This window comes from Lynx canadensis, chromosome F2 (assembly GCF_007474595.2).
Source record: "Lynx canadensis isolate LIC74 chromosome F2, mLynCan4.pri.v2, whole genome shotgun sequence".
Classification (NCBI taxonomy): Eukaryota; Metazoa; Chordata; class Mammalia; order Carnivora; family Felidae; genus Lynx; species Lynx canadensis.
The window spans coordinates 79,616,818-79,631,597 of record NC_044320.2 but is presented as its reverse complement, the minus strand read 5'-3'; the positions used below and the strand labels follow the sequence as shown (position 1 = coordinate 79,631,597).

The 14,780-nt window shown below is 37.4% G+C and overlaps 1 protein-coding gene across 1 annotated transcript in view; it reads left to right on the top strand.

Annotated features, from left to right (window-relative positions):
- The window catches only part of SNTG1 (syntrophin gamma 1), a 310,753-nt gene that overhangs the window by 217,561 nt on the left and 78,412 nt on the right, over positions 1 to 14,780 (top strand). Inside the window, exons 16-17 of the mRNA XM_030303901.1 lie at positions 9,708 to 9,824; positions 11,204 to 11,275. Of these exons, the coding sequence (XP_030159761.1) occupies positions 9,708 to 9,824; positions 11,204 to 11,275 (189 nt within the window). The remainder of the gene's footprint in view (positions 1 to 9,707; positions 9,825 to 11,203; positions 11,276 to 14,780) is intronic.

Genomic DNA, 14,780 nt, shown 5'->3' with positions numbered 1-14,780 from the left:
GGAAGATTTCTCCTATTATTTCTTGAAATAAATTTTCTGCCGCCCACCCCCCCGCCCTTCTTCTTTTGGGATTCCCGTAATACTAATGTTATTACATTTGATGGAGTCACTGGGCTCCGTAAGTCTATTCTTGTGTTGTGTAATTTTTCTTTCTTTCTTTTGTTTAGCTTCATTATTTTCCATTATTTTGTCTTCTAGGCCACTAATTTGTTCCTCTGCTTCTTCCAGCTTGCTGTTCATTGCATTAAGCTTGTTTCCAATATTGTTTATTGCACTCTTCATCTCTGATTCTTTTTTAACTTTTTTATCTCTGTGGTAAGTACCTCCCTGCCCACCCCAGGTTGTTTGCCTGCCTTCTCTTCAGGAATAGGGCAGTGCCCTCTGAGCTCTACTGAAGCCAAGCCTAATGACCTTTAAAATTCCAGGCTTGGGGCACCTGGGTGGCTCAGTTGGTTAAGTGTCTGACTCTTGATTTCGGCTCAGGTCATGATCTCAGGGTTTGTGAGTTTGAGCCCTGCATCGGGCGCTGCTCTGACAGTGCGGAACCTGCTTGGGATTCTCTCCCTCCATTCTCTCTGCCCCTCTGCTGCTCACTCTCTTTCTCTTTCAAATTTAAAAAAATAAATAAATAAAATTCCAGCCTTGAAGGGGCACCTTGATGGCTCGGTCGTTTAAGTGTCAGACTCTTGATTTTGGCATTGATCTTGGGATCAAGTCCTACACTGGGCTCTGCTGAGCAAGGAGTCTGCTTGGGATTCTCTCTCCCTCTCTCTTTGCCCTCCCCTACTCATGCTCACTCTATAAACTTAAAAAAAATAAATGAAATAAAATAATAAAACAACATTCCAAGGGTTAATCCCTGCTAGCTAGTTGCAAGAACACACGACATTCAGCCCCTCGTGTTTTCTAAGTCTTGGCTTTGAGGAAAAATTCTCTGTGTTCCCCTGTATGCGTCTCTCTCTTTCGCCCTTTTCTGAGACCATGGCTCCCTCTCCTCCGTGGCAAACGTGATCCATTTCTCTCCTAAACCACATCTCCACACTTCCTACCTTCTTTGATGTAGTCTCTTCTCTCCCTTTAGGTATGGGGTTTGTTCTGTCAGTCTTAATGTGGATTTCTGGGGTACTTAGGATGATTTAATAGTTATCTAGTGGTGTTTGTGGGAGGAAACAAGCCCAGGGTCCTCTTACTTTGCTGCCTTCTTGGGGACAACCTGCACCAGTGAACTTTTGATACTAACACTCATTTTAAAATAAATTCATTTTAATTCTAGCCAACTTGACCACACATTAAAATTCTTTTTCAAAGATTCCCTTTCCACACACATTCTACAACTTCTTTTTTTACATTCAGATTTCATCCTGTATTTTCCCTCTTTAAATAACCAGCCTCAATTTAGCACAAAATTACTTTCTCTTCCCTCAACAAGAATGTATTTCCATCCCTCATGCTTTCTTTTGCCAAAAGCATACATCCTACTTTTCTTGCATACAGAGATGCTTCCCTTGTTATTTCTACTAGCTTTAATGACATTATTAATTAGAATTCTTAACCTTTAGGAACTTTAAGAAATAAACAATTGTGAACTATCTTTTACATTAGCATGGTGTGAAAATATAAATATTTTTAATGATTTCTAGAAACATGCTTTTTTTGATAGAAAATTTATCAGCATGGCATAATACATGTTTACTAATAGACTCAAATATCTTTAGTTTCTCTAAGGGACTCTGTACTGACAGTGTGGAGCCTGCTTGGGATTCTCCCTCTCTCTCTGCCTCTCCCCTGCTCATGTTCTCTGTCTTTTTCAAAATAAACAAATAACTTAAAAAAATCCTTTAAAAAATAAAAATAAATGAATGTTCATTGAATTTAGCTTATCATTTAACTTAACTTTAAGGTTTCAAGGCATATAAAAAAGTTGGGGAAACTATTTAAAAAGTTCACCTAAAAACTTTTTACCCTACTTTCATCTATTTAATTTACTTGTTCATAACAATTATGTTCAGATTACCCACAAAAATTTCATGAGAAATTTGACAAAGTCATTCATTGTTCCAAGCTGTTTTTCTTACTGACACATTTTTTGACAGGTAACACAACCTAGGTAGAATAGAAGTTGTCTGCAATATATATCATTGTTGGTATGCTGAATACATGCCTATTTTAATTAAAGCAAATTTAAACTAGGGGCGCCTGGGTGGCGCAGTCGGTTAAGCGTCCGACTTCAGCCAGGTCACGATCTCGCGGTCCGTGAGTTCCAGCCCCGCGTCGGGCTCTGGGCTGATGGCTCAGAGCCTGGAGCCTGTTTCTGATTCTGTGTCTCCCTCTCTCTCTGCCCCTCCCCCGTTCATGCTCTGTCTCTCTCTGTCCCAAAAATAAATAAACGTTGAAAAAAAAAAAATTAAAAAAAAAAAAAAGCAAATTTAAACTAGCTTTTATTTGTCAAAGACTGTGCCAAATCACGTGACCCTGAAAAGCATTTGGTTTAGTTTCTATTATATTTTGAGAATTCTTACAGATATTATTTCATATAGGTGCTTATTTCTTTAAATCAATTAAATAGAGATCATTTACAAATTAATTTTAGAATACGATCCAGCAGTAGAAAATACCATACATCTACAATGCACATTTATAGACACACTTAAGCATACAGACAGATATAAACAGGGGTCTTACAGTTTTCATTTTACCAGTTGTAAGAGAAGTTGTTTCTAGGTTGTTTTTCTGGTAAATGAGGCTGCCCATTCATTCCATTGGCTAAAACAAAGTTTAAGTGATTTTTTTATCTTTTGTTTTTCTTCTGGTAAGAATTACCTCCCAGAAGTTTGTACTTTAACATTTACATCTCAAAGACACAGGGAAGAATGCAAGTGATAAGCCTTTTAAGATAAGCAGGGATGTTTTGGGATTTATAAAAATGAATAGGTGAACTTTTGACTGCCTCTAGAATTGCATTTCTAGTTTTGCAAAGATTTGAAAGATAAGGGCAGTTGATTTCAATTCGTCAAATAATTGGTTTGCAACTTAAATAACACAGTAAGTTAATTCACCCATCCAACTGCAGTATCTTCAATTTGTTTAGGGGAGAAGGTCAAAATAAAAAAAAGAAAATTCTTACCATGTTCTGAATATGAGCTATGGTCACAGATTCAGTCAGACTGGTGGTCTCCCATCTTCTTTTCTCTGTCTAATTGCTATTGTCAGGAGGTAATCCATTTACAAAAATTTTTGAGGATCCTCTCTGGACAGTGTTTTGAAAATATGGTTCTAGAACTAGACATCCATATGCCAAAAAAAAAAAAAAAAAAAAAAAAAAAAAGAATCATGACATAGACCATACACCCTTCACAAAATTTAACTCAAACTGGATTACAGACCTAAATGTAAAATCCAAAACTATGAAACTTCCAGAAGATAACAGGAGAAACATCTAGATGACCTTGACTATGTTGATGACATTTCAGAGGTGACACCAGAGATTCTTTCCAGGATCTAGGAAAGAAACCATTGCTAACATGGAATTCATTAAAAGCAAAAATATTTACCTTGCAAAAGACCATATCAATAGAATAAGACAAGCCACATATTGGGAGAAAATATTTGCACAACATATCTAATAAAGGACCATTATCTAAAATATACAAAGAACTCTTGAAACTCAGCAATAAAAAAACAATCCAAGTAGGGGCGCCTGGATGGCTCAGTTGGTTTAGGGTCCGACTTCGACTCAGCTCATGACCTCACAGTGTGTGAGTTTGAGTCCTGCATCAGGCTCTGTGTTGATAGTGCAGAAAACAACCCAATTGAGAAATGGGCCAAAGACGGTAATAGATACCTCACCAAAGAAGATACACAGAAGGCAAATAAACATACGAAAAGATGCTCCCCATTACATGTCATCAGCAGAATGAAAAGATAAAAGAACAATAATATACCAGTACACACTTACTCCAATGGCCAAACCCCCTGCACTGACAATGCCAAATGCTGGCAAGGATGCGGAGAAGCAAGAACTCTGCATTGCTGGTGAGAGTAAAACATGCGTAGCCACTTTGAAAGATAGTTTTGCCATTTCTTATGAAACAAAATATACTTTTATCATACATTTCAGCTGCCACCCTCCTTGGTATATACCTGAACGAGTTGGAAACCTATGTCCAGGGGCGCCTGGGTGGCTCAGTCAGTTAAGCGTCCGACTTCGGCTCAGGTCATGATCTCATTGTTTGTGAGTTCGAGCCCCGCATCGGGCTCTGTGCTGACAGCTCAGAGCCTGGAGCCTTTTTCAGATTCTGTGTCTCCCTCTCTCTGCCCCTTCCCTGCTCATGCTCTGTCTCTCTCTGTCTCAAAAATAAATAAACATCAAAAAAAAATTTGAAAACCTATGTCCAGACAAAAACTTGCAAATTGATGTTTATAGCACCTTTGTTCGTATTGCCAACACTTGGAAGCAGCCATGATGGCTTTGTGTATCCCAAGAATGGAATATCACTCAACACTGAAAAGAAATGAGGTGTCAAGCCATGAAAGGACATGGAGGAACCATAAATATACGTTAAAAAGTGAAGGCAATCAATCTAAAAAGGCTACATACTGTATGATCCTAAAGATATGACATTCTAGAAAAGGTAAAATAATGTAGGCAGTAAAAAAATCAGTAATTTCCAGGGATTGGGGAGGAGGGATGAATCAGCAGAGCACAGAGGGTTTTTCAGACAGTGAAACGATTCTGTATGATACTATAATGGTAGCTATGTGTCATGAAACATTTGTTATACCTATAGAATATGCAACACCAAAGCGAGCCATAATGGACAGGATGGACTCTGGCTGATAATGACGTATCAATTGTTCATCAGTTGTAACAAACGTATCACACTTGTGGGTGATGTTGATAGTGGGAGAGGTGCGCGGGGTCTATGGGAAATCTCCACCTTCCACTCAAATATGTTAAATGGCCCTAAAAATTAAAGTATTTAAAAGAGGAGAAATAATGTAAAATAAAATAAGTTTTAAAATAATAAAAATTTTTAAAATAAAATGTTGCTGTGCAGTGCAAGCTTTACATATCAGGTGTGTTTTCAGCTAATTACACACGCCATTTAAAATAAGCAAGTTTATGCAAATCAAAACCACAATGAGCTATCACCTTAACACCTGTTAGAATGGCTATCATCCAAAAGACAAGAGATAACAAGAGCTAATGAGAATGTGGAGAAAAGGATATACTTGTCTACTTTGGGTGGGAGTGCAAATTGGTGCAGCCATTGTGGAAAACAGTATGGAGGCTCCTCAAAAAATTAAAAATAGAGCTTCCATATGATCTAGCAATCCCACTTTTGGGGGTATACACAAAGGAGATGAAAATAGGGCCTCCAAGAGATATCTGCAACTCCCATGTTCATTGTAGCATTATTCACTGTAGTCAATATATGGAAACAAACTAAGTGTCCATTAACAGATGAATGGATAAAGGAGATGTGAGACATATATTCATCGTTGAGAAAGAAGAAAATCCTGTTTGACAACATGGATGGAACTTGAGGGCATCCCGTTAAATGAAAGAAGCCAGGCAGAGAAAGATGAATACTTCATAGTGTCACTTATATGTGAAAAAAAAAAAAAAAAGTCAAACTCATAGAAATAGAGAGTAGAAAAATGATTGCCAGGGGCTAGAGGAACTGGGGAGAGGTTGGTATAAAGGTGCAAATGTTCATCTAGACCCCCCCCCCCCCAGGGTCTGAGGATCGAATGTATAACATGGTGACGTTAAGTAACACTGTATTGTATAACTGAAATTTGCTGAGAGTAGAACTTAAATGTTCTTATCTATTTAAATAAAATACACACATATATGAGGTGATGGATGTATCAAAGAGATGGGAGAACTCCTTTCACAGTATATGTGTTCATCAAATCATCGCAATGTGCAACTTTAAATATCTTATAATTTTATTTGCTGATTTATACCTCAATAAAGCTGAAAAATAGGCAAGCTTCTAAAATCTGTATCTTAAAATTATACATGTGGAAGTCCTCCTGTCATTTCATATGCAAGGAAAACCATTCCCTTTTAATTATCCTTGCTTCTAAAATATCCCCTTTGAAATACTCATGCCTATATTGTCCATTTGGGTTTTTAAATTTTTTTAAAGAATAAGTGATACAGGGGCGCCTGGGTGGCGCAGTCGGTTAAGCGTCCGACTTCAGCCAGGTCACGATCTCGCGGTCCGTGAGTTCGAGCCCCGCGTCGGGCTCTGGGCTGATGGCTCAGAGCCTGGAGCCTGTTTCCGATTCTGTGTCTCCCTCTCTCTCTGCCCCTCCCCCGTTCATGCTCTGTCTCTCTCTGTCCCAAAAATAAATAAAAAACGTTGAAAAAAAAATTAAAAAAAAAAAAAAAAAAAAAAAATAAGTGATACAGTTTTTCTTTAGAATTATCATTTGCTGTGACATGTGTGGGAAGCATTTACTAAAAATGCCTAGGTCTCCTCAACCTTATAATTATTTCACAAGAGTTCTGGTAATGATGAAAATCAAAAAGTGCCTTAGAAATCTCTGCACAATTAAGAACTTTGCTTCCTTGTTTTGGAACAGAAGATGATAAGGGCAATCCTTGGCCTGGAGAGCAAGCATTCCCTGGAAGAAATCCCCCTTACAGCTCTGATAATCCCATTTTTATTAGCTATATCCTGAGCTCTTCGCCCAAGGCTACACTCAGTTCAAAATAATAAAATTGTATTCATTGATATTTCTTGAAAAATACCAGTGTCTCCTTCCTAATATTTCAGCTTCCAGCAAATTATAGAGGCAGGAAGAGACAACAAACTCAAATTTCATAGCCTTAAGAAGCTGAAATATTTCCTTTTCATGGTTATGTATACCACTCGATTCTTTTTTTCTCCTGCCAATACAGAGAAGTCATCAGCCTAGAGAAACTATACGTTTTATCAACGTGAGTTTAAATGAAAGACTCTGACCTAATTGTGAAATGATGTAACGATTGAAGGTGATATAATCTGTAATAACTAAAATTCTATCCCATTGCAGTGGCCCAATAATGACAGTGCAGTTTAAACCGTATTTATCAGAATACTTTCTTCCTAGAATACTCACAAAACTCTCTGTTATTTTAAGGTTGTTATAAAGCTATTACTAAGAATACACATTGCGTGCTGTTTTAGATGAGTTTTTGTAAAACATAATGCATGTAAGGAAAGCTCATAAGTCAGAGATGTGCATCTTGATTATTCAAAAGCCGAACCCCTGCATAACCACATTCTAGGTCAAGAAAAGCAGATGGCTAGCAACTCACATTTTCTCCCCAAGTTGCATTCTCCCAGTAACAACTAGCTTGTTGTCTTCTAATGTAACCATTATCCTGACAATTATGGTGGTGATTGTCTTGCTTCACTCTAGTACTTTTTTTGTTTTTTCCCAACCAGAAATGCATTCCAAAAGACTCGTTTATCTGAAACAAATTACTTGTATGTGTTATTCCACATCTACTTCCTTCAATTGGCATTATGTTCTGTGAGATTCATTCATGTTGTTCCAGATAGCTCTAATTTACTAATTTGCCTGCTGTATTTATTTTACCATAAATTATTGCTAGTTTCATCTATGAAATATTTTGATACACAGTTTATTAATATTTCAAACTATTGATACATAGGTGGGACTAAGAAGAAGAACCTGCGTGAATATTTTTATACATGTACCTAGTGCACATGTATGCACATTTGTGTTGAGTTGATGTTAGAAGTGGAGAATCAAACTTACCAGATTTACACAAGCTTTTACATTACTGCATGTCCTCAAGAAAATGTGTCTCTTCCTGTCTTTTTAACTGCATCCAGTTTGGGAGATACACAGGAAAGACATAATGTTTTAAAATTGTATTTCTTGTAGTTTAATGGCTTTAGGGCCTTTAATTCATTTTGAGTTGAGTTGAGTTTAATGCATTTTTGCATATGGTGTGAGATAAGGATCTAAAATGATTCTCTAGCATGTGATTATCTAGTTTTCCCGAGCCATTATACATTTCCCATTGTGTATTCTTGATCTTTGTTGGAGATCAGCTGACCCGAAATGCGTAAATGTATTTCTGGGTTCTCTCTTCTGTTCATTAGTTTTATCTGTCTGTTTTGACGCCAGTATCTTACTGTTTTGGTTATTGTTGTGTAATTTTTTTTAATGTTTATTTATTTTTGAGAGAGACAGAGACAGAATGTGAGTGGGTTAGGGGCAGAGAGAGAGGGAGACACAGAATCCGAAGCAGGCTCCAGGCTCTGAGCTGTCAGCAAAGAGCCCGATGTGGGGCTCAAACTCACAAGCTGTGAGATCATGACCTGAGCCGAAGTCAGATGCTCAACCGACTGAGCCACCTAGGCGCCCCTTGTTTTGTAATATTTTTTGAAAGCATGAAGTAAAATGTCTCAAGCTTTGTTCTTCTTGCTCAATATTGTTTTGGTTATTCAGTCTTTTGTAGTACCATATGAATTTTAAGATATTTTTTCTATTTCCACAAGGAGTGGCTTTGGGACTTTATAGGGATGGTCAATTTGGATATTAGGAATATTTGTTAAAAATAGTTCTTCTAAAAAATAATAATAATTCCTCTAAGATATGAGCATGGGAAGTCTATTTCTCTGTGTTTTATTTCTCTCTGTAAGTGAGCTGATTGTTTGGAATTAGCCTCTAGGCTGGACGTGGCTAGGCTTGGGTCCAGGAGGAAATTCTGGCTCTGGCCAGCTCCACATGCTTCCATCTTGGGTATGCTTTCTTCGTGGCAATGGCAGAAGCACAAGATACTAACTCCAACTTACTTTTGTCATGTGCATTAATATCACATTAGTCACGACAGATCTCATAGGAAAAAAAAAAAAAAAAGTCCAAGAGTAGGAAAGAACATTCTGTCAACCATAAAACCAAAGTAAATGACATGATCTGGGAAATATATCCTCCCAGATATGCCTACCACATAAAGTTGTGGTAAGAGATAAATGAAATGATGTATGTGTATACATTGTCAGGAATATAAAACTCATTGAATAAATGCTTATGTATATGTTTGAGCTTCAGAACAATCAAATGATTGGAGGAGGAGTGGCTTATCTCCCATGATTTCTTTTTGGGAATTGATCCACACATATTTAAGATCTAAAGACCAAAGAGCTGTTGTCATGGCCATTTGATATATGAATAATGTTTGAATAATCTATGTTCATCTTAGATTGGTGACTAAATCAAGAAAAGCTATCATCCCATCCTGTCAGGTAGAGGGGAGATGTGGTATACCACACCAGTGGTCATCACATAGGGTACCTCTTTTTGACTTATCTCCTTTGCCCTCTTAAATAATTTTATCCTGGGAGCACATCCTCATTGTAAAATGCCACTAATTGAGAAACGGATAGGATAAGTCGACAAATTTCATTACGAAGAAACATTTTTATAGTAGCGGTGGTGGAGAGGGGGAAGTATAACTCATGCCCAGTTGGACTGCATAAACAAAGTGCTGATGGAAACGTAAGCTCTCTGGAGTGGTTCACATCCACTTATTGGAAAGCTTATGTGGCGTATGTATTGTTTCTCATCAATTCATTTGATAATGTTATGGGAGAATTAAAATACCCAAGATACACAAAGTACGCATCTGTAATGAGACTTTTGTTGACAGCGAATCATATTTCATTTTCCTACAGATAGTCTACATGGGCTGGTGTGAAGCACGGGAGCAGGATCCTCTACAAGATCGAGCATACTCGCCAACATTTCTAGCCCTGAGGGGATCCTGTCTTTACAAGTTTCTGGCACCTCCGGTAAGCGTTTTTGTCCGACAGTTTTTATTTTTCCCGTATTATCATGACAGAGTGACATCAATTTGATAATGGTAAATAGCGTATTACCAATATACGGTAAAACCCTGGATCGCGAGCAATCTGTTCTGCGAGTATTCCGCAGGGCAGCAGACATTTCTAGTAAATTTTAACTTGATCAGCAAGGGATGTCTTATAATTCACGTGGTACGCGACAGCGAGTGTCACATGATCATGACTTAGCCAATGGTTCTTGAAATTTGCCTTGATATACAAGTGCTTTGGATTACAAACATGTTTCCGGAACGAATTATGCTCACAAACCAAGGTTTTCCTGTATTTTGCAAATAAGATACAGGGGAAAAATAGAAAACAGCTCAAATGTTTCTGAAAATATCTTACTAAAGATATATGTTCTGGGGTTAAATATTTACTTTATAACCCTGGAAAAATCTGGAAGGCATTTCTATTCAGGCATTTATGAGAGTCAAAATGTGCTTATTATCTATTTGACACAGGTATGTCTAAGTAAAAAAAGGTAGCATTTTGATATCTGTATTCTAGTCATTGGACTTTGTATTAAGTATGTATGGGTACCTATTGCACCCAAGGTCTTTCTTTTGGAATCATGTACCTTATACAACAGTAGATTCTTAATAAATATTTATTGAATATGAATATCAATTGCCAGACCACTCACTTACAGGTATAATATTACATAGGGTTTTGGAAATATCGAATCTGACCTGCTGTTATTTTGAATGACTATGTCTATACAAAGTTCAAAGCACCCAGAAAGCAGGAAAAAAAGCTATTAATATTTATACATTTTACTATATTCCTACTCTGAATAATTTCATACGAGTAGACAGACAAATGCATGTTTCAAATGTACGAAAGTGACCAACTTCATCGTATTGTTTGGTGTCTTCACAGTGTTTAAGGCGTTCACATCTTGAAGTAACTTCTTGATATAAATAATGTCTTTTTAAAAAATTAAAGCCAGTGTTTATATTTAGGACGCTTCTTTGTATGTAACTGGTTGGTAAACTGGGAAATTACTGTACGTGTGAAATATAAATCCTTGGTATTTTTATGTAAATCATACATTATTTAAAATATATACATACGTTGGGCAAATGGAGATGGTTACACATAACATAAAACATTTGCTGAAAGAGGAGGAGAAATGGCAATAAAGCCTAAGAGAGAGGACACCAAAACACCACACATGGACCTCTATGAGGATAGCTTCACAACTGAGATCATGTACTGCAGGTGGGAAAGTGTCATGGTGTGCCATATTATCTAAGTACGATAAAGAGGGAACTAGGGAGTGTGTTTCTACAACAGATGACATGTCAGTTTCTCATCTTTTCAAGGTGACAACGTGGGACTGGACCCGAGCAGAGAAAACATTCTCCGTGTATGAGATTATGTGCAAGATTCTCAAGGTATGATCAATACGTGGCGAACATTTTCAGGGCTCTTCCTTAGCAGTAGCTCTGAGCTCATAAGTGGCCTGTGAAAACAAATGGGGCAGCGGCATAAAAGATAAAGACAGAGAGAAGAAAATATACATATAAGAGACAGAAGGCAGAGAAGTATATAAGCACCCTCATATCAGCTGGAATAATTAGGAAGCAGGTACCGCAGTCCCTCGATTTGGGAAGAGGAAAGGAAGAAGCTTGGTAGGAGGTCATGGAGGGAGAAGCAGAAAGTTTGATCCAAAATAGTCCTAATTTAAACCTCAATTATTATCATCTTTGTTTTTTTTTTTCTAAGTAAAATACAAAAGGAAAAGTCTTGGATACAACTTTGAATGAGAAAATGCAGAAAATATAAAGGCATGTGCAAAGAAAGATATACATATTTTTTAATCTCAGAATTAGGTTATCTATCTGAGTATGCAAAGAATATACACTTAGGAACCAAAGTCCTGTGATATACACAAGAGTATTGGACTAGGAAGTTATGAGAATTCCGTAAAATTCCAAATGGTTTCTGTAGCCATTTTTAAGAATCAGAATGGGAAAAAAAGAATCAGAATGGGAATAATTTATAAAACTTAATAAACTACATTCAGTTTCTCCTCTGGGGTCTGTAAGCTTGGAAGTACTACAGATGAAAATTAAATCTTTGTTCAGGTTGACCTTGTTTGTGTAACCAAGGAGAACTAAGTTCCTTGCATTTTCTATCAGTTATTTTCTTCTAGTTAAAGGGTCAGTAGAAAATGCTGGAACATGTGAAACCTAAGTGAAATGCATCAGAAGTGTCCTGCAGCAGAAAAACCAGCAAACAAAAATGATTACCTCAAAAGGGGGCATAATTTTTCTTCCCCATAAAATAATCCTTGACTAAAACTGACATTCAGAGCAGCACAAGAGCTAAATGAATATATAGGTCATTGTTTGCTCATCACTGGGTATGGTTTTAGTTCTATTTAGGGATTTATGGAGGAAGGGCAACTCTGAGCTACTTGAGTTGGTTGTTAGTAAAGAAGGCTCTGGCAACTCCTAAAAGATGTACTGGTGTCTGAAGATAGGGAGAACATACTCAACTCCGTTTTTTTTCAATAATTACCAAAAGGGCTAATGAAATTCTAATTGAATCTAATTGAATGAGATTCTAATTGAATTTTTTAGGGAAAAAATGGTGGCATTAAGAAGAAAGAATTAAAGAGAGAGACGGGGGAGATGGAAGAAAGGAAAGGAGGAAGGAAGCATGAAAGAGGGAGAAAGAAAGATACAGAAAGAAACCCAGAAACTCACTCCCCTACAAATTATTCCCTAGTCGTACATTAATTTGTCCCTTCCTTAGCCCTACGTTAATGTAACTTTATCAGAGTAGTAATCCAGCATGCATTTCTGTATTCTTGTGTAGACTTAAATTATTTCCTAACCATTTTCCAAGTAGCTACATGGTCTTTATAACCCTCTCAAAAAAAAAAAAAAAAAAAGCTGATTGAACATCTAAAAACAATTCAATTTATCATAATATTTGAAATAAGGACAATATAAGGACAATTTTAAAGGAGAGAGAGAATATGTGTGGCTCCATATAAACATTGAATATTTTATTTCTTTTAAAAAATTTTTGCAATATTAGAATTATATGGCTTGTAACCTTTTTCATGTAAAAATATGTCTTAAGATTTTTTTTATGTCGATCAATAGACTTAGAAAAAAACTTTGACCTTTTGGTGGATTTCATCTGTCCCATCATTGGCCATATTTATTTAGTCAGTCTCTTACTTTTTTTTTTTTTTTTTTTTTTTTTTTTTTTTTTTTTCAACGTTTATTTATTTTTGGGACAGAGAGAGACAGAGCATGAACGGGGGAGGGGCAGAGAGAGAGGGAGACACAGAATCAGAAACAGGCTCCAGGCTCCGAGCCATCAGCCCAGAGCCTGACGCGGGGCTCGAACTCACAGACCGCGAGATCGTGACCTGGCTGAAGTCGGACGCTTAGCCGACTGCGCCACCCAGGCGCCCCAGTCTTACTTTTGCTGTTTAGATACTTCCTCATGTGTTCTATCAGACATCACAACAATGACTCTTTGATTTATATAATAGATAATGGTTGAATATTTGATGTATACAAGACAATCTGCTAAGCACTTGTTCTGTGGTTGGGAAAAAAAAACCCAGAAAATGTCCCTGGTTTCATTGAACTTACATTTTATTAGGGCGACACAGACATTAAGTTAATATGATGGCACACACACAAAAAATAGATAGGAAAGAATTGATCTTTGCCCAGATACTTTTTAAAAAGTTTTTTTTTTAATATTTATTCATTTTTGAGACAGAGAGAGAGGTGGTGGCGGGGGAGGCACAGAGAGAGGGAGACACAGAAACCAAAGCAAGCTCCAGGCTCTGAGCTGTCAGGACAGAGCCCTACAAGGAGCTCGAACCCACAAACCATGAGATCTTGACCTGAGCCGAAGTCAGAGGCTTAACTGACGGAGCCCACCCAGGCGCCCTACCCACAGGCTATGTAACTTTCTAGTTATTTCCTTTAGTCTAAATTCTGAGTTTTGGAAATCCTGAGTTCAAAATATTTTAACATACTCAAGATGTTAGGCTTAGGGATCTAAATTCCCTCCTAGAAAAGCCAGACCAATTTCTAACACCATTACAGATATGTAGAAGGGCCCATACATTTGCACTCTGCCCAAAGTAAATACAAAGGGCACTTCTCATTTTCCTTTGCACGTAAAATTTTCTATAAGCTCGTTAGTTGCTTTGGGAAATTTTTTACAGAAGTTAGTGAGGCCTGGAGATAAATATTTTTAGACATTCAATAAATCTAATTCTACTCTCACTTGTGATATGTAAATGAGAAAGCTCTCCTATAATTGATCAATATAACACTAATATTCTGTGCTTCACGGATTTGCATTTGACATACAAAATTATCTGCCGAGGATTCTCTTTCCCAAATGAAAATTTCATATAACACAGGAATAGAGAAGTGGAATAAAACTCGGTGCTAAATGGATACTTTGCCTGCATTCAGATCAGATGGTTGGCTTGACAAGGAACCCAGCCTCAGAAAGTTCGGTCTGGGGAGCAGTTATAAAGCAGGGTCTTCTGTAACCCAGCCACCTACCGTCCTCAGGTAACAGTCCTGTGCAGATGTGTATGTTGTAGACTTTAGTCTCCAGAAAGGGATATCTCAGGCATTTAGAAAAAAATGTTCAATGTTTATTTATTTTTGAGAGAGAGAGACAGAGCATGAACGGGGGCAGAGAGAGAGACGCACACAGAATTTAAAGCAGGCTCCAGGCTCCGAGCTGTCAGCACAGAGCCTGACATGAGGCTCAAACTCACAAACTGTGAGATCATGACCTGAGTTGAAGTCAGATGCTTAACCGACTGAGTTACCCACATGCCCCTCTCAGGCAATTTTGAAGGCACAGTTTAATGATCTGGACCACAAAACATCTGGCCTGGAC